The sequence below is a fragment of the Myxocyprinus asiaticus genome, chromosome 32 (assembly GCF_019703515.2).
Source record: "Myxocyprinus asiaticus isolate MX2 ecotype Aquarium Trade chromosome 32, UBuf_Myxa_2, whole genome shotgun sequence".
Classification (NCBI taxonomy): domain Eukaryota; kingdom Metazoa; phylum Chordata; class Actinopteri; order Cypriniformes; family Catostomidae; genus Myxocyprinus; species Myxocyprinus asiaticus.
In genome coordinates this window covers 22645700-22670283 of record NC_059375.1, presented here as the reverse complement: position 1 = coordinate 22670283, position 24584 = coordinate 22645700, and the positions used below count along the sequence as shown (strand labels likewise).

At 39.5% G+C, this 24584-nt stretch overlaps 1 protein-coding gene across 1 annotated transcript in view; it reads right to left on the bottom strand.

Moving 5' to 3' along the window:
- LOC127422826 (carbonic anhydrase-related protein 10-like) overlaps window positions 1-24584 on the bottom strand; it is a 315862-nt gene that overhangs the window by 5994 nt on the left and 285284 nt on the right. Inside the window, exons 5-8 of the mRNA XM_051666617.1 lie at window positions 15829-15924; window positions 7724-7796; window positions 3842-3996; window positions 3379-3553 (exon numbers count right to left, since the gene is read on the bottom strand). Coding sequence (XP_051522577.1) covers window positions 3379-3553; window positions 3842-3996; window positions 7724-7796; window positions 15829-15924 — 499 coding nt within the window. The remainder of the gene's footprint in view (window positions 1-3378; window positions 3554-3841; window positions 3997-7723; window positions 7797-15828; window positions 15925-24584) is intronic.

Sequence of the window (24584 nt, the reverse complement as noted above, 5' to 3'; positions counted from 1 at the left end):
AAAGCAGACACGATAACAATGACGATGTTCAGTGAAATATCATAGATTATGTCAAATTCTGAGAATGTCCTGATCCACCAGTCCTGACAGAAATTTAAAGAAGCCCAAGTCTCCAATAATCTTTCGGAAAAAGATGTTTCAACCCCACAAACCAGCACTTTTTGGGCATTTTCAGCTGAATTTGAGGGAAGCACTCATAGATAGCAGTTATTTTGTGCAATGCCAAAAGAACCCGGAAATGCTGCCACCTAGCTTTGTTTGTAAACCGTAACATCATCTATAGGAATGCTGTAGCGGCAAGTATTTAATTCACTGGCATTTTAAATCCCCCAGAATTTAAATGTTCTGAAAGGGAAGATATGTTTGACATGATACTCTTAAATATTTGTATACTGTGTATGCTATGCAAGTGAATTTGTATTTATCTGTGCATCAATTTGAAATGTTATTATGCACAGTGTAATGTATTGTAATGAAACATAAATCTTTTGATCATAAATGCAGTCCTGTTGTTATTATTATAGCCTATGGATAAATTATATGTTAATTATTTTCCAATGTTTAGTGAATGATAATTATTGTAATACTAACAGGCAGACAGACAGACAGACAGACAGACAAATAATAGATAGAGAGATACATAGACAGATGGAGAAGTTACGCCCTTGTTGAGAGCTATGAATTTTCGTTTTATTTTCGTAGCATGAGAAGAACTGCATCTTTTCAAAATGTTTCTTTTGTGTTTCATGGGAAAAATGACAGCACATGGATTTGGAATAAAGTGAAGGTACAGTAAGTAAATGGACCTTTTTCATATTTCTGACTTTTGGAACACCAAACTTAACTATTGCAGGATACATTTTGATAGCGGTGAATTGAAGACCACAGCAAATATTTTAGCGTACTAATATAAATGTACACTAAATTTTAAAAAAAATAATAAAAAAGACCTTTGCAAGAGTTACACTTCTAAATAAGGTGGAAATGCGCAGTGGCGAATTCTCAGGACCAGCAAAGCCTTCTCTGCTGGCCTAACATGCCAAATAAATACATATTTTTCATCCTTTCATTCTCAATCACCTTTTTGCCTATGAGACTATGAACTAAAGTCAGATTGTCAGATTCATCTTCATCTTTAGGATATGTCCCGGTCAAGGCCTTCTAGCTGGCCTTGAGTGAGGCAATCACGCTTTAAGTGACGTAATTTGAGATCTTGCTGATGAGTTGACTGTCATTACTGCCGCTTGAGAAAGAGATTCTTATGGATTTACAAACCTGTGATGTTCTGCATGACCGTGTGATTGCTTAATTTATTAATCATGAAAGGGGGACTGATTTTCACTTCAAGCAAATTGATAAGTGCTTTTTGTATCGTTATAGCAACATCAGGAGTTTTCTAAGTGTAAATTAGGCTGCTGGAGCATTCAGTGTTGGATCAAGTTTTGAAAAGTAGTGCTGCGTTCCATTCAACTCGGAAAGTCGGATTTTACAACTTCCTACTAGGAAAAGTGCAAAGGAATGCATCTTGAAGTCAGAATTACAACTTGTAGGCTCGTGCAAAAATTCTCAACTCCGATTTCGCCGAGATGCAGGGGCATGATGTCACACAAGCATGTCAACACTCAGGGAGATATACAAAGTAAGTGATAAACATTCACTTTAAGTAATATCGATAAATGAGTTTGTTTCCACATTTCATGATATTAAAGCTTGTTTAACAAACACCTGCAGAAACAGGTGTATAAAACATTATAATCTCTTTTGATAATCGTACACCTGAAGCACAAATGCTTGCGCTGCACCATTGTTTATCAGTTGGGTTGCTAGAAGACATCTCTAATGAGAGTCAAACCCCTGCTAAGCAAATGGGAGCATTGCAGTTCTGAATATCGGGGAATGGAATGCATTTATGGTTGGAAATATCAAGTAGGAATATCCCACATCCAACTTGCATGTATTGCAAGCAACATTTAAATCGCAAATATTATTAGATAGATTTTTCCAGGTATTATAGACCTCCTTGGTAGATTCATATGAAAAATTATGGTTTTTGAATGTCTGTTCGGGAGACGTTCATTTCACAAAACATTCAAGCTGCAGTTAAAATTAGGCTTGCTTGAGCATTAAGTGTCGTTTCAAGTTCTGGCTTTCGTGCGTGGATGTGTTTTTGAAATGTCAGTTGGTATTATTAGTTAGCTGTGACACAATGTATGATGCCCAAAGGCATAGGGTGTCTTATTCATTGTGAAACTGTGTTTTCTTAATGGCATGAATCACACTGAAGTCCTAGACTTTTTTTTACAGTCTGTGAAAAGGGTCCATAATGACATTTTTAACATTTTCTTTCTTTTGTGAACTATTGCTTTGAATCACATATTGGGTCATTTTTGGGTCAGATGTGTTAGTTACACATTTACTTTCAGCTGCTCGCGCTATAACCCTCACAATATTTTTCCAGCTCGTACTGTTCAATTCAGATCAAATCAAATCAGGTCTTCCCATGATTATCAGTCTGTTTTACCTCATCGTTCATGTCCACTGTTACTGCACCACTTTCATGAAGGTGTTAAAATGATTTATTTTGAATAGACAAGCATAGCTACTGTCTTTACATCTGACCAAACACTGCAAAGGCCACAACTTTGCAAAGTGAGGAGAATAAAGAAAAAGAAAATGTCACTTATTTTAGATGTACCTCTTCAATGAAATCTCTTGGAAACTAGCTTTATACAGAGGGGTTCAAAAGTCCACTTGTCAAAATGCTTGTATTTCGCAATAAAAATAAATAAAAAAAAGAATAAAAAATATAAAAAATTATATTATCAGCATAACAACATGAGTGAAAATTTTTATTGAAAAATTATTTTTTTTTTTTTCAGAATTTCTTAGTATTTGGCATGTCCCCCTTTAGATTTAATGACAGCATGTGCTTGAGTTGACATGTACTCCACAAGCTTGTTCAAAACCTGATGATCCATTACCCCAGAATTATTCAAGAATGTTCCAACAAGCATCTTCTGTGCTTCAATGGAGGCACACACTGACCTTTTGTTCAAAGGGTTTAACATGGTTAAAGTTATCAGTGACCAAGAAATAGTGCCAAATCTTAAATATTTCATATTAATCTTTGTTTAAATGTTTCAAAATCAGAAAACTTTATTTTCTGGTTTAAATTGGATTTTGAATCCTATATTTTCCATGTAGACTCAAATATTTGAACCCCACTCTATGTTATTCCATTTCGCCTGGGCATCAGTGTCGTCCTGGAATCAATGAGGAAAGTTTTTGATTCATCATGGGATAAACAAACTTTCACTCTCTAATTCAATTGAGAATGAAAGATCATATTGTATGAGCAACAGAAACACTGACACAAACCTCGGTACTGTAGCTTCTGTGCCCTGTTGTTGGGGCAGTCCTTGCCCTGCATGCTGAAGTTGATGTTGGTGCGGATACAGCGGTTGTTCAGAGGCTGTACTGGACGCACATTGTCACTCATACTGAGGAATATCTGTGAGGGCTGATTCTGACTTAGAAGTCGCATGGAGTGCATCTGTAGGGACAACATAAACACACAGAGCATTTTACATTGGCTCTCTGATGGCAGGTCAGGAAATTATCGCACACTCAATACAATCCTAACAGGTCTATTAAAAAAAAAACATCTAGGGAACCAGCATTCTGTAAGACTATTTATTATGTGTGATCCACCAAACATGTGAGTATGTCACTCAAGAACAGATTATACTGTATACATTAACAGTTTGTATATCTGTTGTGCCAAAAGTGACCTGTTTCGTCCTCAAACAGTATGGTGTTAGCCGAGTCTACAGTCTTTTACCTGCATCTTTGTGACGTAAATTGGCTTGTTCATCAGAATCCACGTTGCGGTCTCATAGCACGGTGGGATTGTCATAGACCCTTCATAAGTAATAAAACTTGATGTCTCTGGATACACCTCCTCAATGTTTAGCCCCGAGAGAAGGTATGCATCATCTACACAAAGAGAGGGAACACATCCTTGAATATTGTTTCTTATTCATTAAATTGAATTAATAAAGACAGTCTAGTGAGCCAATTTACAAAGATGAATGTCACTTTAATATTCAAAATAAATCTTAAACCCAATGGCATACCTTCCAGCCATCTCTTCAAAATACAACAGTGAAAGGATGGTTCACAAACATTTTTTTTTAATTCTGCAATTATTTACTCACCCTCATGTTATCCCAAATCCATAGGCTGTTATTTTTTCCCCCCATGTGAAACAAAGGGATAAATTTCACGCTCCTCTTTTCTATACAACAACATAAACCACATCTGCCAATCTACAAAAAGGACAAAAAAGACTGATGAATCCGATTTGTGAACGAATTGCGGTTAAACTGGTTCTTTTCAATAAATCGATTGATCCAGTTTATAAATCAGATTCAGCTCTCGGTTCGACTCCCTGACTCAATGATCTGGTTGCAACGGTTCTTGAGTTAACAACTCACTGGTGGAACACATTATCAGTGAATTATGACATCAGGACTAACGATTTCAGGCTCACAGAAAGCTATCATATGGCTTCAGAAGACTTGGAATATAGCGCACAAGTCATATTAATTACTTTTACAGTGTAAAAAAAGTGTTTTGTGTTCCACAGAAAGAAAAAATAACAGCATATGGGTTTGGAACAGGGTATGAAATTAACTTTTTTCCCCCACCAGTCACAGTGGCTGGTAAATTTCTCAACAAAAAAACTCCTCCTGAGATAGTCTGAGATCATTTGCAGCATTCTCATAGACAAAACTATACTTGCAAACTAAAAAACTGAGAAGAAAGAGTGAGAACTTTATGCATGGCATGTTTCGTGAGAAGCGCTCGTGCTGTGCTCATGGGCGGCAGATCGCCACAGGACATCTGAACACATGGCAAATCAGACACAGGCATCAACGACTTTTCTTTCTTCTGTTTTTCTAAATATAATCAAGTATGTTTTTTCAAATGCACATCTTTGTTTCGAAGGGCATTTTCTTGTCAAATGTCACTCCGAGTCATCTTACTGGTTACCCGTCAAACCAGGGTTTGAAATTACCACTCGCCATCCCGCCAAATGCAGGTATTTCATGCACAGTGTTGGGTAATTTTGCTCATCTACCCACCACTGCACATGAAATACCCGCATTTGGCTGGTTGGCGAGTGGTAATTTCAAACCCTGGTTCTGTTGTCTCGGAGTGACATTTGACAAGAAAATGCCCATAGAAACAATGAGTAAATAATGACAGACTTTTAATTTCTGGGTGTTAAATAACAAAGGGATGTCTAAAAATGATGTCCAAACAACAACAGTAAAGCACTAACAGAAAACGGTAACAAAAAACACTGCAGATAAAAAAATACACTCCAGTCTTTTTAGCTGGATGTATTGTATGCTTTGCCTTTGATTTGGTGGATGGTCGGTGACAGCTTGTGTTATTTTGACTTCACAAAAGAGGGCCTACATTAGATAATGTGGGGCTGAATTTATGAGTAGCAGAACATAGTGAACCCACCTTTCACTGACAACAGACAAGTAATAGGTTACGATTCATATCAGCCAGAGGAAGTAGTTCATTATTCTACCCCTATTCCATTGATTACCACTCCATCTGAGGCTGTGAAAATCCCTGCATGTTTGCAATTCTGCTAGCATCATCGCACAGAACTTTGATAGCATAAATAATTCCTTTTGGCTGAGTAGGGGGGATACGTTTAAAAAATACATGCGCTAGCTTCACTACTGGTCCAACAAGGGCTGATAAGATTCAGCCGGCATGAAGGAGGTGGAGGAACAGAGTGGGAGGCCAGGAGGCGTGATGGGGGTTTCTGACAGCTGTCAAAGCCCACACTCCTCTGCTCTTCCCCTAATAGTACTGTTAAGTCCTCCCTGAGCTTGGCTAGCCTGTGTTCATGCACCACTGGGGCCTAGGAGACATGTACCAGCCACCAGGGGTGAGAACGCTTTATCTATTCATTCACTCTTTCACCCCTATTAATTCAATTATGAAGCCATTTTTTCAAAACTCTCTCTGGTGAGCTTAAGCATAATGCCATGGAAGATTTCCACTACTCTGCATTTCAGTGTAGCCCATGAAATATTACTAGTATGTGATCTGTGCTCTCTAAAATTGATAACTTTTTTCCACACCTATGGCTTCCTCACAGAAGTCTCATGTGCTCAAACTTGGTTTTTCAAGTTCATAATGTTTAGCATACATTTCAATTTCTACAGTATAAAAAAAAAAAAAAAAAAAACATCATTCATCGCACAAAAAGCACTTTGTTTCCATTCATTTAACTTGACTTCATTAGTAATTTAATTCAAAGTGGTCACAAAGTGCAAGGAACACCCAAAAATGAACATTCTGTAATTATTTACCTGCCCTCATTTTGTTCTATGCCCGCATGACTCTTTCTTACATAAAACTGCTCATGGTGTGATCTTAAGTTTAAATCATATGGCCGTCACAGTCTCCATTTATTGTGCACATATCAGAAATTTGAGCTTGTCAAGAGTAACACTGACTAAGATACTATATCATACATATTTTCCACTTTTTGAAATGTCTATGTTAATGTTTAAAGCCTTGCGAGCGAGTTATACGAGAACATGCCTGTGTCTTACTCGTTCCTCAAGCAAGCAGCACACAGTGTGTGAGGTGAGGGAGGTGAAGCAATTTACTTCTAAAACAAAGTGAACACAAGACACCTGCAAAGAACTATATATGTCAGTTGGTATTATTAGTTAGCTGTATTAACTATAGAGCTATATAGGGCTGGAATATCACCGCAAAGATTTTGCTGACGATACAAAATTAAGCAATATCGTGAATATCACTATGATTTTAATGTGCTTCCATTTGTCCACTTGATTTACTAAAGATGGCATCATTAGACAAATTTCACAATCTATCATGGCTGAGCAATTACTCAAAAAAACAAAAACAAAAAAACAAAACAAACCGTGATATTGTCATATGTGATTATAAAACCGCAAAAAGCTGTGATTTAAATTAAATTAATAGCCTTTATGATCTATGTGCACTTCAGAGTGAACGATGTACTGTTCTTTGTGTAAAGCAATAACAATATTATTGTTAATAATAATAGCTATAATAAATGAAATAATTTTTATGAATTATACAAAGCTTATTTGTTAAATGGAAACAATAAATCGAATATAGCTACATTTAAAAATGGGCTTTTCGTTTAGATCTGACACACTTCATGTTTAAAGGTGCAATCAGTAATTGTTTTTCCTCATTAAAAAAAAAAAAAAAAAAAAAAAAAACTCCTAAAGACATGAATTGTAATTTTGCAATATATGTAGGAAATCATGACAACTCACATTAAAATTAAGACTCCAGTCATATCAGTAACCTTAAAAAAAAAAAGCTGTTTTATTCTACATGGAGAGGGTCCTCACACGGGGGCTGCCATGATAGAATCACATGAGCAGCCATGTTATTAAAGTAATCATGGCTGACTGTAAATATTAAATTTCTACAATGGCATCTGAAACTGAATACTACTGATTTTAAATGATGTTATATCTGAATACAGATGCTGCACACCCCTAGAGGGTCAGTATTTTTATTTTTTTTTTAAATGTACAGAACAATATGCAAAGAAAAAATATAGGCCTAAATCTCATGACCAACAAAATAACTCATGGTGAGGTCAGAAGTTTTCACTTACTCTTGTATGTTATTCTTGTGATGGTGTCTCTGTTCAACATTCGATTCAGAAATGAATTTGAGGTCTCGGATATCTGAAATGGAACAGATGTCAAGGGAGGGAGGGTGAAACAGAATGAAAGCAAGGGAGAAGGACAGAGTGATAGATAGGAGATGGAAAAAGAGAAGAGGAGGCGTAGGCAGGGGGAAAGGGTCGAGGGAATATAAAGAGAAGCAGATTATTAGTGACAACTTTATTTCTAAATGGAAAAAAACATGACTGAAAGAAAGAAAGAAAGAAAGAAAGAAACTCTTAGGGGAAGTGAAAGGAAAATCTCCCAGTCATTCAAGTTTGTAATCTAAAAGACTGAGGCGCTAGCGTCATGTCATTTGAAATGTACTCAGTCCATTAAGGTATTTAAACATTTTACTCAACTGCACCAAGATGAACCCAACGGTGTTTTGAAAATAAATGACACCTGATAGAATCACTTACGAAGCATGTGGTACTTACGAGTTTGGCATGAAAACCTACAGACAAGTTCTTCAAAAGTTGTGACAGCTTTTTAGTAAGAGAGTTTTGACAGGGCCAACAAGGAAAAGAGTGATCTTGCTTTATTGTGACTCCAATTTAATTTGCTAATTTAAAACACATTAAATTTCAGCGATTAAAAGAAAAGTGCCTCGTGACTACAACACAAATCACTTTTCCTCTGACCTCCTCATTTAGAGAACGTTGAAGACTGAGGCTTAAAAGTCTTAATCGCATCCTTTTGAGACTTTCTGTGATATTACCTGTGGCTGCAGTCAGTTATCTCTTCCAAGAAATAATTAGCATGGACTACACAGCATTTGAAAAGAAATGTGGCTACGAAAAAGAATAGCTTTTACTATCCATCACAATCAAGGGTTTTGCCTTTCCAATAAACAACTTATCCATGTAGCTCTTTGTACAGGACCACAAATAAAATGGCTATATAATGGCCTCCTCCATTTTGTGGCTGTCTCTACAATGATGCTGCATTTTTGGCATCCTTTGCATTCATACTATGGAGACTCACTTGGGAGTCCTTTCTGGAGGTGTGATGCCAACACAGGGAACACATCATGTGGTACCTCAGAAAAGGGCTTTGGCTATAAGCATTGACAGAGTAAGAATAAGTGCAATAAAATATTAGTGTAGTCACAATGCTGCTGCTCTCAGTCATATCACTGATTGGGGAGGGCAGTCTATGAGCACTGTAAATCTGAATAGTATCAAACACAGGTCTTGTAGAGTCAATGAGAAATAACCTGAAATGTTACCAAAACAATATGAAAACTGAAAACTGTGCTCCAATCTGCTCTTATCAATTTGTTTATTTCTACTTTTGTCATAAATATCCTTACAAAAAAATGACCATAGTAACTATAGTTAATGCCAAAATACCATAGTCAGCAGACTCAACACAGTTATTATTAAAACAATAAAATCTTTGGTAATCTTTTGGTTATCTTTGGTAAAGTATTAGCCACCACTATCATTAAAATAATTTGAATAATAATAACAATGTTTACTAATAATTAACACAACTTTGTATTGTATAGTAACTTGTAGCGGCCAGTTAAAGTGAATTTAGAGTGCTGTAAATACAATTGAACACAACACATCTGTTATTCTGTGCATGAGTTGTGATTCGTGGAGGGAGCACAGACAGAACCACCTCACGTGCGCTCAGAATAGAACTCCACAGAGCAGCGCATGGCACGTGCATACTGTTTGCTTGATTAGATAGCAGCCCATTGCAGTTTAATATTTATAAGGTCATGTCATGTCTTGATTTCGATTTTATTTTGATGGATCGTTCAGCCCTACACAATGCAATAGAAAGTCATGTTTTTGCGTTATTTTGTGGAACACGTTCTTTTCATCTTATCACATTGAATTCAGACTGCAAGCTCACAACTTGAGTATCCTTCTCTTGCCGTGGCGCTGGAGATTCAGTAGCAGCAGAGCGCCGCTGCTGAATAGCGGTGCAGGAAACACTGGTAGGGGCCGAATCCTTTTTTTTATTATTTGTTTTAAAGTTTAATTTCATTTCATCATCAAAATGTTTTCTAATCAAATTAATTCTTAAAACTTTAATAAAAAAAATAGTACAATTCCTTTTCAACTTACCATTGCATTTTTTTTTAACAAACTTTTCGGTACAACAGCACTCTTGCTTGTGATTGTTACGATTCTCTGTTGTTTGCCCTGTGTTTAGCCTCTGTCATCTGTTTCCCCCTGGACTATATTTCCCATGATTCCCTGCCCTGATCGCTACCAGCTGTTCCCTATTGTTTTCACCTGTGTTTCATTTACCTAATTATCCCTTGTGTATATATAGCCCTGATGTTTGTTCCCCTTTGTCGGTTGTTAATGTTAATGCAGTTCATGCTCTGGTTTCAGTCCTGTTTGTTTTCATTTGTTTTACTTCCTGGCTTCCTGTCTTGCCCTGTTTCCATGTTTATCCTGCCTTGGATTTTGTTTTATTATTATTAAAAATAGCTGCATTTAGATCCTGCCCTTGTGACCTCCCTCACTGCAACAGAACAACTGACCCAAACAAAATGTGTGGGCTCCTTTCATTCAGCTGACCCGAGCGAACTTACCCATCCCGGAATATTCCCGTCTGTTTAGTGTCCTTACCAAATACACGGACTTTTCTGATTCAACCCTGAAGTCCATGTATCAAATCGGTCTCATTGCTCACCAGTGGATGGAGTTGCCAGCGACCGGAGATTACACGTGGGAGGAATATGTTACGCTGGTATTAGAGACATTCGCTTCAGCGGATCCTCCTCAATCCATCCCGATCCCAGCTTCCGAGTCCTCTCCACGCCACATCACAGACATGCCTGAGTCCGCTCCACACCATGTCCCAGTCAAGTCTGAGTCTGTTCCACGCCATGTCACAGCCACATCTGCATCTGCTCTACACCATGTTACAACCACGTCTGAGTCGGTTCCACACCATGTCTTAGCCTTGCCTTCCGTGACTCCCGGCTCGAAGCCCTTTTCGTCCCTTGTTTCCAAGTTGAATTATCCACCACTGATGTCGGTGCTTAGGGTAATGAAGACCCTTCCTCACAGCTTGTCAGTACTTCTGCCCTCGCCTGCCATGACCAATGAGCCAACGCCCACGCCTGCCATGGCCAACGAGCGTTGCCAGCCTCGTCCGTCCCAGAGCCTGCGTTGCCAGCCTCGTCCGTCCCAGAGCCTGCGTTGCCAGCCTCGTCCATCCCAGAGCCTGCATTGCCAGCCTCGTCCGTCCCAGAGCCTGCGCTGCCAACTTCGGCTTTCCGGAGGAGGAGGAGGAGAAGGGCTTCAGTTCCCAAGTGTTGGCCCATGTACATGACCACAGAGGTCGTTTCCAAGTCTCTGCCTATGTACATGACCGCGGAGGTCATTTCCGTGTCTCTGCCCATGTTCACAACCACAGAGGTCATTTCCGAGTCTCTGCCCATGTTCACGACCACAGAGGTCGTCTCCGAGTCTCTGCCCATGTACACGACCACAGAGGTCGTCTCCGAGTCTCTGCCCATGTACACGACCACGGAGGTCGTTTCCGAGTCTCTGCCCATGTACACGACCACGGAGATCGTTTCCAAGTCTCTGCCCATGCCCACGACCACAGAGGTCATTCCTGAGTCTCTGTCCATGCCCACAACCACAGAGGTCGTTCCCGAGTCTCAGTCCATGCCCACGACCACAGAGGTCGTTCCCGAGTCTCAGTCCATGCCCACGACCACAGAGGTCGTTCCCGAGTCTCTGTCCATGCCCACGACCACAGAGGTCATTCCCAAGTCTCTGTCCATGCCCACGACCACAGAGGTCATTCCCAAGTCTCTGTCCATGCCCATGACCACAGAGATCGCTCCTGAGACTCTGCTCATGTTCGCGACCACTGAGGTCATTTCCCAGTCATCCTGGACTCTTAGTCTCGAGCCTACCATGGTTCTGCCTTCCATGGCTTCGCTCCTCGAGCCTCCTACGGCTCCGCCATCCATGGCTTTTTCGCGCGAGCCTTCTCCGGCTCCTCCTTCCACGGCTCCTCCCCTCGAGCCTCCCACGGTTCCACCTGCCATGGCTTCGCCCCTCGAGTCTCCTACGGCTCCGCCTTCCACGGCTCCGCCCTCAGAGTCTTCCATGGCTCCAGTCTCTAGTCTGTGGTCACCACCCAGGCCTCCTGACCCTGTTTCAGCTCTGTGGCCATCAACCAGGCCTCCTGATCCAGTCCCTACCCTGAGGTGGTCTCCCTGGTCTCATGACCATCCGTCTAATCTGCTCTGGTCTTCTGGGTCTCCTGGCCATCTGCCTGATCTGCTCTGGTCTTCTGGGTCTCCTGGCCATCTGCCTGTTCTACTCTGGCCTTCTGGGCCTCCTGATTGTCCGCCTGATCTGCGCTGGTATCCCTGGTCTCATGGCCATCCGCCTGATCTGCTCTGGCTCCCTTGGTCTCCTGGCCGTCTGCCTGATCTGCTCTGGTTTCCTTGGTTCCCTGGTCGTCCGCCTGATATGCCCTGGTTTCCTTGGTCCCCTGGTCGTCTGCCTGATCTGCCCTGGTTTCCTTGGTCCCCTGGTCATCCGCATGATCTGCCCTGCTTTCCTTGTTCCCATGGTCATCTGCCTGATCTGAACTGGTCTCCTGGGACCTCTGGCCAACAGCTTGATCTACACAGGACTCTTTGCTCTCTGGCACCATCTTGGCCCTGCCTCCCCTTCCTGCCCTCCTTGGGCGTCAGGAGCCGCCCGTTAAGGGGGGAGTTATGTTACGATTATCTGTTTTTTCCCCCTGGACTACATTTCCCATGATTCCCTGCCCTGATCGCTACCAGCTGTTCCCTATTGTTTTCACCTGTATTTCATTTACCTAATTATCCCTAGTGTATATATTGCCCTGATGTCTGTTCCCCTTTGTCGGTTGTTAATGTTTCTCCCCAATTCATGCTCCGGTTTCAGTCCTGTTTGTTTTCATTTGTTTTGCTTCCTGGTTTCCTGTCTTGCCCTGTTTCCGTGTTTATCCTGCCTTGGATTTTGTTTTATTATTATTAAAAATAGCTGCATTTAGATCCTGCCCTTGTGACCTCCCTCATTGCAACAATGATATATTGCTTAATTCTTATTATTATTATTTATTAATCATTATTTATTATTATTATTAAAGGGAATATTACATTTTACTATACAGTTGGAATATATTTATGTTGCAATTTTGTTTTTTGTTTTTTACATGTGGTTTTGATGGAAGCTTCACTTCTTCTGACAGATAAACAGTTTGCTACATGGCCCAGTGTGATCGTTAAAGCACAAATGCTGTGATTTAATTACCTAAATATATAGTCTACATATAGTAAATGTCTGTTTTAAAAAAAATTTCACACATTCATTTAAAGCACGCAGCTCATGCAGACAAACATTGTAGCCTTTCACGATTTAATAATCACACTAGAACATATCACAATTTTAATTTGATTAATTGTGCATTTCAGTTTAAAAGGAGTAACAGAGCACATGCTCAAATAAGCGTGTGAGCATTTGGAAGCAGTCATCTGTCAGTCAGACATTGTGCAGATATCGGATTGAGTCAGTACTCTGTACTGCCAGTACTGCAGAAACACTGGTATTGTGAAATATTTTTAATTTTAGTAGACTTGATGCTGAAATAGTGGTACATTTGATAACACTAATTATTAATAAAAACAATAATAATATATTTATATATTGAAGTTAGGATGAATGGGAATATAAATATGTATATTTAAAAGAAACATAACTATATCCTGACAAAAGGAAGATATTAATACAAAAAATATGCCTCTTTTATAAGGTTTCACAGTTGTTTGCCTACTTTTTGTCACACCTTCAGAAATTTATGAAACCATCATATACATTGTAAAGAAATTGTTTGGGATTTTTAGATAATTTCTCTCATTTTAAGTAGGTCTTATTAGTAGATAGTAACAAAAACAAAATTACTTTTATTTATTTATTCGGCACACAGCACTAATCCATTTCACACACGTCAATACATTCTCAAGGAAAGGCTGAAGTTAATTCTTATCCCCTTAAACCATACAGACTTACAATCTTACTAAATTTGTGCACATTTTTAAATCCTAGCAATTCACAACTACATTTATTTTTATTTATTTATTTATTTATTTATTTTTAAATACACTTTTACATGTGTGATATGCAAAAGAGTGATTATTCTGTCAACCCCTTCAGATGTTCTTCAATACAGGGAGCTGACAGTCAGTTTGAACCCATTCTCAATTCATTCTTAATCAAAGTGAATGCTGCATTTGTCAAATATAAAATAAATATTTGTCATGACAGTACACATTTTTGTATGTATGGTATTGGCACATACTGTAATGAGTGATAGACAATAAACAACATTTTGTGAGAACTTTAAAGAGGCAGGGGGTCACACCAAACATTCTGAATATGTTTAACAGATTAATCCAGAATTATTCCTCATTACATAAACTTTTTTTATTTTTATTTTTTTTTTATTTTTTGTAGCTCGTTTGTGCCAGCACTCGAAAATCAGTGCATAGTAAGTTTCTAACCGTATAAAAGTACATAAAATATTCTCATTTCACCAAAATATTGTCTATATAGTGTTTCATCATAGCATTAACAGACATCTTGCTTTCTTAATCTGAGAATATAGAGAGTCCATATTGAGTCGATGCAAAGACTGTATAATTGTTTCTATAGAGTCAGAGAGTGCATGAATTAAACACATTTACATATGGACAGACAGCAGAGGTGACTGCATTATGCTCAGTCCAGGGCAAAGATGACTGCCTGCCACTGACATTGGACAGGTTAATTAGCTTAGCTTAAACTCTTGTCCTGAGGGAGAAAATAAGGTAACAGTCTACCACAGCTTTGCAGACATTTCTCCGCACAGTCATTTAATGAAGCGGGGGAAGTTATTTCTTAACCTTGTCCTTCCATAGTGACAGGGAGATGCTGTCTGGTAATTGCATGGCTAATTGTTTCTGAGGTTTAGAGAATGTATTTATTTATTGAATGTGCTGAGGTTCAAATTGGGCAATAATTTGTATCCTTTAAGAAAAAGATTGTGTACAAACATCCAGTCTGTGAGTTCATCTTCGTGTGCAGTGGAGAGTGTACATGGCAGTGACATTATAAGGAGAGAAATGGCCCACTCATATACAAATTAATGGGAGAAATCATAATGCTAAATTTGACAACTGTAGTCCTGCCTTAAAAGAGCCAATCACCTTTTTTATAGATGCTTCGCAATGCTCAAAATGGCGGCTGTACGAATGGAAGTCCCGCTTTACAGTTTACAGAGCCAATCACTTTTTTGATAGAGACATTGGCTGTTTGTTTACTCTAGAATGTGTGTATGCATTAGCTGGGCCATCTGAAAAATAGTACTTTTTTGCTTGATTTTAGCTAAAGCAGCACAATTTAAGATACCATTGCTGTCAGATTTTATTGTTAATTTGAATTACATTGTTTAAACATAATCTTGACCAAACAGTTTTGTAGATTTCGGTCTTTCCCCATTCAAGTAAATAGAAGCTGTGCTTGCACTGGCATTCCAAAATAGCCACTTAGTGACCTGGCTTGCCTAAAGGGACTTTGTCATGTAGTCATACACAGCAATGAAAGCACTAAAAAAGCACTTTTTCATTTGTATGTATAGGCAATACCAAAGTCTTTTTACCAAGTCAGTCCACTCAGCGGCCATAATTGGAATGCTCTCAGACACTTGAATGGTGCAAGACCGAAATCTCCAAAATGTTTGGTCAAGATTACGATCAAAGAGCATATTTCAAATTGGCAGTAAAATCTGACAACAGTGGTATCATAAATTGTGCTTCTTTACCTACAAAAATAAATAAAAAATGCAGTTTTCCAGGCTTGTCTATCTAATGTGCATGCACCTTCTCAAGTTCATTGACAGGTGATGTCTGTTTCTAAAAGGTGATTGGCTCTTTTACCTGTAAGGCAGGACTTCCTTTTCTACATCTGTTGACCATTGGGCATTCCAATTTTTCACATTCTTTTTAAAAGATGTGGCCCGTCTTTGCTAAATAGTCTCTGGCAATACTCACCTTCATAAATATAGACACTATCACCAACCCATTTGGACTCTTAGCAGCTTCTGTGTAGTTTGTGTACAGTTCATGGTTGTAATGTATAAGCTGTACCTGTGTAGAAAAAAAAAGACAAAATGTTCATGTTAAAAACATTAATTGGCTTTGACATTGTGTTCAATTCTTTATCTTTAGCCAAGATAGCATGAAATACAGAAAAGCCTCTACCTCTGTCTGTTTACTGACCATCAAAGACACTTTGACAAAAGAGTGTCAGCTTCAGTACATAGAGAAACTTTAACAGCGATCGTCTTTGCTCTTTTTCCACACAAAAAAAGGGTTTTATCTATATTGACTCAGTGTCAGCTGTGCAGGTGTTGTGAAATTAAATCCATGTTTCTCTTGGAATTTATGAAATATGAAAAGCATCCTTGGGAATAATTACTGGTTGATAGTAATTTGGTCGGTAATTACTTAATTACTCTTAATGATTTAATCTTACAACCTGTTTTCACCTCAAATGAATATGAACAATGAGTCAATTTGACTGAGTTTGAATGAATGTCAATTTGAATGAGTTTTGCGGAAAGCCAAGTGTCAGATTGGATAACAGCTTTTTTGTCATTACAGATGGCTCTGAATCGCAATCACAGGTAAACAGCTGCTTCTGTCTTTCTTTGAATATGTCTGTCAAATTTAAATTCATTGTAAAGCACAGGTAATCTTCCTTCTGTGAATTGCTTGAGCACACACTGTCCCTTTGAAAGAGGTTTAAAACTTAGGGAGTTTGGATAGGTGCAGAGGACATAATATTTTTTTTGCTCCAAGAGCTGGGAACAATTATTGTAAAATAACTTTTTCTAATGAAAAAAAAAAAAAAAAAAAAAGTGCACTCTTTATTCGTGTCTCATCCAAAGTCTTATCCAACTAGTGCTCACTGCTAACAATATGATGACCATGTAGAGTTGTTGGGAGCATCATCATAATTTTCTTTTGTCAAAACCAAGGGATCAGTTTATTCCTTCTACCCTGCTTATTTTATTTATTATTATTATTATTATTATTTAAAAAACATTTTTTTAAGTAAATTAAAAACTGTGCTGATAGTAATTATGAAATATGCAAAAGGGGAGCAAGGGAGTGACAGATCGTCTATAAACTTAATCAAGTGTGGAGGAACGTGATTACAGAGTGAATGTTAATTTGACTAGATTTTCTTTTTGTGAAGCCAGTGCTTTCCCCAAACTCTCTAACTAACAAATTTGAAGAGTGGGAGGCAGATGCAATGATACACTTTCCAGAGAGATCACAAGAGTAGAAGATAAGATTTGGAGAGCTGTTTTAGATGTAATTTCAGCCTCAGACAACTGCCCACTGTCCGTTTACTAACCATCTGATGCAATATTGCACACAAAACTGGAAAACACTTTCTTGATCTAGTGAGCACTAATCTGATTGGCTGATTTGACGCAACTTCTGCGGTTTAAGGCACATAGACTTTTTATATCAGTTCACCTAGAAACAAAGTCGTGTTTACAAGGTACCAGGTTGATACAACAAGAATGAAATAAATGATTGGATTTGCTGAAATTTGCCAGGGTACAGCCTCCACATATGAACAATACAAACTGTGACTGATCATCAGAACCCTCTTTCTGTCTAAGTGGGCATTTCTGGGTCATGCAAATTCTGGCTCAGTGTCAGAAATTAACTTTTTCTTTAAAGAGCAATGTCTGCCATCCAAGTATAAAAATATGTTGTATTCTTTTATGTCAAATGCTTCAATATAATCACTTCATTGACATAAATTCTCAATCTGAATAATTAGATATCTTATAATTTAAGTGATGTGGCATTTTTTTTTTTTTTTTTACCTTTATAAGGCCTTTGTTAGGGCATTTCTTTTTCTAACCATACAAAATGACATAATATGACTTTGTTTTATATCAAATACTGCAATTAAATCAATTAATTACAATACATGTTCAATCTGAATAATCAGATAAGCTGTTAACCATAAATGTAAATGAATAATAAATATTTAATGTGACAAGTAGTATAGTAGGCCCAGAATAGAATATTAAGAACTATATAAAATGTAACAAATAAGTAATAGCGGAATTCCTTAGCAGGGCATTTTTTTTTTGTTTGTTTTTTTTTTTTGCCCCCACATTTTCAATTTCCGATGCATTTTTGTCACCTTTAGAGGAATTTTTGCCCTGGACCCTTGTTCAGTTTTTGTCCCTGGCCCAAACTTTTAGAATCAACGACATCATGTCTTGTCTTCACATTTTAACACAGTTTAACAGTTGCAGGAAATGTTCTGCAGGAGGTGCTTCTTTGCACGTGTGCGCACGCGCACACACACACACACACACACAGATCTGTCAGACTGTGAGAGGAGAGGTGTCTCTGCTACGATGGGAGGCAGCTCTTGCCTCCAGTGGGCCCCCTGACAAGCTCTTTATTGTGTGATAGCTGGCTTAGACCTACGATGGGTGAAATATGAAGACAGCAAGTCGATAGCAGAAAGAGGGGTGGACAGTGCTAACAGGGCAAATGAAATGCAGTCGTCTGGAACCGCCATCAAATAGCGGATGAATCAGAGCGTGTGCTTATAAAGCACATAAATGGAAAGTCCGGGAGTACGGAGAACAATCCAATTTGATTACGTTAAAGTTAAGCTTCCCTGAGAAGGAACATGTAGCCTGTGTAACATGCCATTTGAAAAGAACACTCACCACAGCAGAAAGGAGCAGAAGGCAAAGCTCGGCTAACTTGAAGGGAAATGACCAGTTATTACTTAAGTGTTTCACAGTCTGAATTTTATTCAAGAGCAGGGCTACTGATCTTAAAGTGTTGATTCACCCAAAAATAAAAATTATGTTATAATTTATTCACCCTCATATATTTCACAACCCATGAGATTTTTCTTCTTCTGTGGAAAATGTCCAAGCTGCTCTTCTGATTGGTGACAACAACTGTTAAGTAAGATTTTGTAGGCAACGTTTTCTGTTAATAACTGCTTCATATAATATCCCTTTAATGGTGTTTTATGTCCAGTTAAGAACTTGACAGTGCCTGGCCAGAAGAAAGAAAGTTACACTGGCGCCCAAAAGTTTGGAATAATGTACAGATTTTGCTGTTTCGGAAGGAAATAGGTAATTAATTCATCAAAGTGGCATTCAACTGATCACAGAGTATAGTCAGGACATTACTGCAAAACAGCACCATCACTATTTGAAAAAAATATATGTATATATATTTGATCAAATCTAGACAGGCCCCATTTCCAGCAGTCATCACTCCAACACCTTATCCTTGAGTAATCATGCTAAATTGCTAATTTGGTACTAGAAAATCACTTGCCATTATATCAAAAACAGCTGAAAGCTATTTGGTTCATTAAACTGGATGAGCTCACAGATACTGTTACATCATATATCAGTTTCTGTGAGGATATGTGTATTCCTACTAGGACTTATTTAAAGTTCAACAACGACAAACCGTGGTTTACAGCAGAGCTCAGGCAGCTTCGTCAGGCCAAAGAGGATGCTTACAGGGGTGGGGATAAAGTCTTGTACAATCAGGCCAGGAACACACTTAACAAGTAAATCAGAGTGGCTAAAAGAAGATACTGTGAGAAGCTGAAAAACAAGTTTTCGGCTAATGACCCTGCATCAGTGTGGAGTGGCATGAAACAAATCACAAATTACAGGACTCCTACCCCCAACCCTGTGGTGGACCAACAACTGGCTGACGACCTGAATGTGTTCTACTGCAGATTTGAAAGGCCCAGTCTCACACCCCACACCCACTCTGACCTTCACTTCACACAAACACCAACACCTCCTGCAACCCCCCTCCTGCTACTCAACCTGCACTTAAGATCTGTGAAGATGATATGAGCTGGGTCTTTCGGAAACAAAAGACGAGGAAAGTTTCAGGCCCAGATGGCGTCTCACCAGCGTGCCTTCGATCCTGTGCTAACCATCTGGCCCCCATCTTCACAAAGATCTTCAATAGATCATTGGAGCAGTGTGAAGTCCCATGCTGCTTCAAATGCTCAATCATTATTCCTGTCCCAAAGAAACCAAAAATCACAGGACTTAATGACTACAGACCTGTCGCCCTGACGTCTGTGGTCATGAAATCATTTGAGAGACTGGTGTTGGCCCACCTGAAGAACATCACTGGACCCTTTCTAAATCCCCTTCAATTTGCTTATCAAGCAAACAGGACTGTGGATGATGCAGTCAACATGGGATTGCATCATATCCTGCAACATTTGGACAGGCCAGGGACATATGCAAGGATCCTTTTTGTGCACTTCAGTTCGGCTTTCAACACCATCATCCCAGCTATACTCCAGAATAAATTACACCAACTCTCTGTTCCCATGTCTATCTGTCAGTGGATTACCAGCTTTCTGATGGACAGGCAGCAGCTTGTGAGACAGGGGAAACTCACTTCCAGCACCTGTACAATCAACACTGGTGCCCCCCAGGGATGTGTGCTCTCCCCACTACTCTTCTCCCTCTACACCAATGACTGCATCGCCAAGGACCGCTCTGTCAAGCTCCTGAAGTTTGCAGACAACACCACTGTCATCGGCCTCATCTGAGAAAACGATGAGTCTGTATACAGAAGGGAGGGTGAACAGCTGGCTGTCTGGTGCAGTCAAAACAACCTTGAGCTGAACAAGCTCAAAACGGTGGTGATGATTGTGGACTTTAGGAGGAACACCCCAACACTGACCCCCCTCACCATTCTAAACAGCACTGTGGCATCAGTGGAGTCATTCAGGTTCCTGGGCACTACCATCTCACAGGACCTGAAATGGGAGACACACATTGACTCCATTGTGAAAAAGGCCCAGCAGAGGTTGTACTTCCTTCGCCAGCTGAGGAAGTTCAACCTCCCACAGGTGCTGCTGATACAGTTCTACTCAGCGGTCATTGAGTCTGTCCTCTGCACTTCAATAACTGTCTGGTTTGGTTCAGCTACAAAAATCAGACATCAGAAGACTACAAAGGACAGTTCGGACTACTGAGAGGATTATTGGTTGCCCCCTACCCCCCTTTCAAGAACTATACACTTCCAGAGTGAGGAAAAAGGCTGTAAAAATCACTCTGGACCTCACTCACCCCGACCATTACCTTTTTGAACTGTTGCCTTCTGGCCGATGCTTCAGAGCTCTGAGCACCAGAACCGTCAGGCACGGGAACAGTTTTTTCCCTCAGGCTATCCATCTCATGAACAGTTAAATTGCCCCACTGAGCAATAACTATGTGCAATACACAGATTAGTCTTTTTTAATATTTATCCAAAACATCCAACCTCTTCTGCCATTTCATTCCTCTGAAGAAAAAAAAAAAAGAAAACAAACAAAAAAAAAAACATTTGCACTGTACATAACAGATTTGTATTTTGCACTGTACAAAATAGATAACAGATTTGTATTAGATTTGCACTACTTATGTGTATATGTGTATGTATGTATGTGTGTGTGTATGTACGTATGTGTATAATTATTTTTTATTTTTTATTATTATCTATATCTTGTGGCTGTTCTTGTATTTTTTTGTATTGTTGTACACTGGAAGCTCCTGTCACCAAGACAAATTCCTTGTATGTGTAAGCATACTTGGCAATAAATCTGATTCTGATTCTAATTCTGATTCTGAAATGAATCATAACTTTGTCTTTGTGTTTGTTTTTGAGTTGCCACAATATGCAACAGACTGGCATATCTAAAATGGCAAAAAAGAAACAGCTTTCTCTAGAAACTCATCAGTCAATCATTGTTTTGAGGAATGAAGGCTATACAATGCTTCAAACTGACAAAAAACTGAAGATTTCATACAAAGGTGTACACTACAGTCTTCAAAGAGAAAGGACAACTGGCCCTAACAAGGACAGAAAGAGATGTGGAAGGCCAGATGTACAACTTAACAAGATGATAAGTACATCAGAGTCTCTAATTTGAGAAATAGATGCCTCACATGTCCTCGGCTGATAGCTTCATTGAATTCTACCTGCTCAACACCAGTTTCAAGTACAACAGTAAAGAGAAGACTCACGGGTGCAGGCCTTATGGGAAGAAATGCAAAGAAAAAGCCACTTTTGAACTAGAATGCTAAGGATCTGCAAAGCTGTCATTGCTGGACATGGACAATTTTTTGATGAGAACTGTTTGAAGTAGTTTAAGAAGTTCTATGGTTTTTTTTTTGTTTTTTTTTTTAAATTGCAATAGTCATTTTTCATGTTATTAATGTCCTGACTATACATTGTGATCAGTTGAATGCCACTTTGGTGAATAAAAGTACCAATTTCTTTCCATAAGAACAAAATCTGTACATTATTCCAAACTTTTGGCCGTTAGTGTATATGGCTTTTGAATGACATGAGTGTGAGTAAATTGCAGAATTTTTATCTTTTGTGTGTACAATCCTTTTTAAAATGCAGTGTTTTCCCATGGTTTGACAAAGGGAAAGCCCCTTTGATTGAGCACCTGGAATCAGTTGAGCTTAAGGCACTCTCTTTGAAGACTGCTCTCCTGACTGTGCTCACTTCCATCAAGAAGGTAGGGGACCTACACGCTTTCTCTGTCAGCGAATCGTGCCTGGAGTTCGTCCGGGTTACTCTCATGTGATCCTGAGACCCCGACTGGGCTATGTGCCCAAGGTTCCCACAACCCTGTTTAGGGATCAGGTGGTGAACCTGCAAGTGCTGCCCCAGGAGGAGGCAGACCCAGCTTTGGCGTTGCTGTGTCCGGTGCGTGCTTTATGCATCTATTTGGATCGCACACAGAGCTTTAGAAGCTCCGAGCAGCTCTTTGTCTGCTTTGGTGGATAGCGGAAAGGAAGAGCTGTCTCCAAACAGAGGATCGCCCACTGGGTCGTTGACGCCATCGTGATGGCATATCACGCTCAGGACGTGCCGCCCCCCGTGGGGTTACGAGCCCACTCTAATAGGAGTGTAGCGGCCTCCTGGGCCCTGACCAGTGGCACCTCTTTGGCAGACATCTGCAAAGCAGCAGGCTGGGCAACACCCAACACCTTTGCGAGGTTCTATAGGAGTACCACTTGCGCATAGCGCCTTTCCCCTCCCATAAGGTGAAGACGTGCGCTTTTGACTCCCAGTTGTGTTCACGAGTTTTGATCCCTGGATGACTTTCCTCCTTAGACCTGTGGCAGATGAGTTTGCAGAGAAACTCGCTGCCGGCCCAGTATGTGTACTAATTAGACCCTGTACTGGGGTAGGTGCTCCACATGTGCTGGTTCCCCATAGGTGACCCCACGTGATATCTTCCGCTAAATCGTTTCCCCTTCAGTAAACTGCGGTAAACTGCATCTTACCATGGGACTTCTCCACATGACATACTTCTGACAAGACTCAGTAAGACCATGTTACATTTTCCACTCAAAATACCACCCCCCCACCCCCCACCCCTTCTCTGGGCAGGGTGTGGTCTCCGCGGTGTCTTCCCCTTGGGATTTAGAAAGGGTCCAGTGATTCACCGCCCGACATAGACATTTATGGCCCCCAGTCGGTTAACAAATTCCAGATGACGTTTGTTTCATGGGGCCATTTACACGACAACATATTCAACCAAAAACAGACAACTTTTTATGCGTTTTGGCTGTTTGTTTACACGACAACAATATTTTGGGTTTCAAAGTGCACGTTTTTGAAAATGATGCTGTTATACTCTCTGTGTAAACATACAAAAACACGAATTTGTGAAAACGATGACATCATGCGCAGGCATATTACGTGTTATATAAAGAAGGATGGATTGATAGGCATCAATTTGAGATGTATAATTATCAATATGAATACTGGTGTCTGTGCAAATAACAATAATCAACAATTTATTAATATGGAGTGTTTTGTATGGAGTGTGAACATTGTACAGTAGGCAGAACCTGCAATTTGAAAATCTTGAAATTAATGTATGGATTCAGTTGGGGAAAAAATTATTTGTATTTTAAATGTTATTTATTTACTTAATTTTATTTGATGTACCTTTACCCTGCAACTAATTTACCCACCGCTTATGTATATAGCCTATAGACAGAGATGTGACGCCATGTACAGTATTCAATTATATGCTTAGAATATGAAAACATGAGGCAGTGAAAATGCATGTTAGATCCAGTGTAAACAAGACCTCTCTCTCTGTCAGAAGATATCCATATATCAGAGTTCTGTCTGATATCCAAAACCAGTCAACATCAATAGATTATGTTAACTTACTCTCCTACCAGCCTAAGAGTCAGCAGGGGGAATACAGAAGAAGGCAGGAGACGAAGTGATGGTAAAAATGAGCAGAGTTTATTGAATAATCTTGAGAGTTCAGTCTATAGGCATGCGCTCGAGTACTTCAAAACAATGCGCAAGACATTCAAAACTACAATGGCAGACTACAGGACTGTGTTTGTGCTGCTCAAGATTTTAAGTTTATTGACGCTTCTCCAGCAAAGTAATTGTAGTAATAAAGCAACCTCATCTTCCGTCCAGACAAAATTGCTCGATGCTTTCGCCATCTTCATTGTTTGTATTCACCGCTCTGTGGAAGAATGCTTATGTGCGCAGGCGCGTAGTGTTTCTTTACAAAGTGACATCACCAACTACTGGCCTGGCATTCATAATACAGCGTTTTTAGTCGTTTCCGCGGATCCGTGTGAATGGGGATCGTTTTGACAAAGTTGTCGTCTGAAACTTTTCAGAAATGCAAAAGGAAAAACTTTTCCGTTTTTAGTACACCC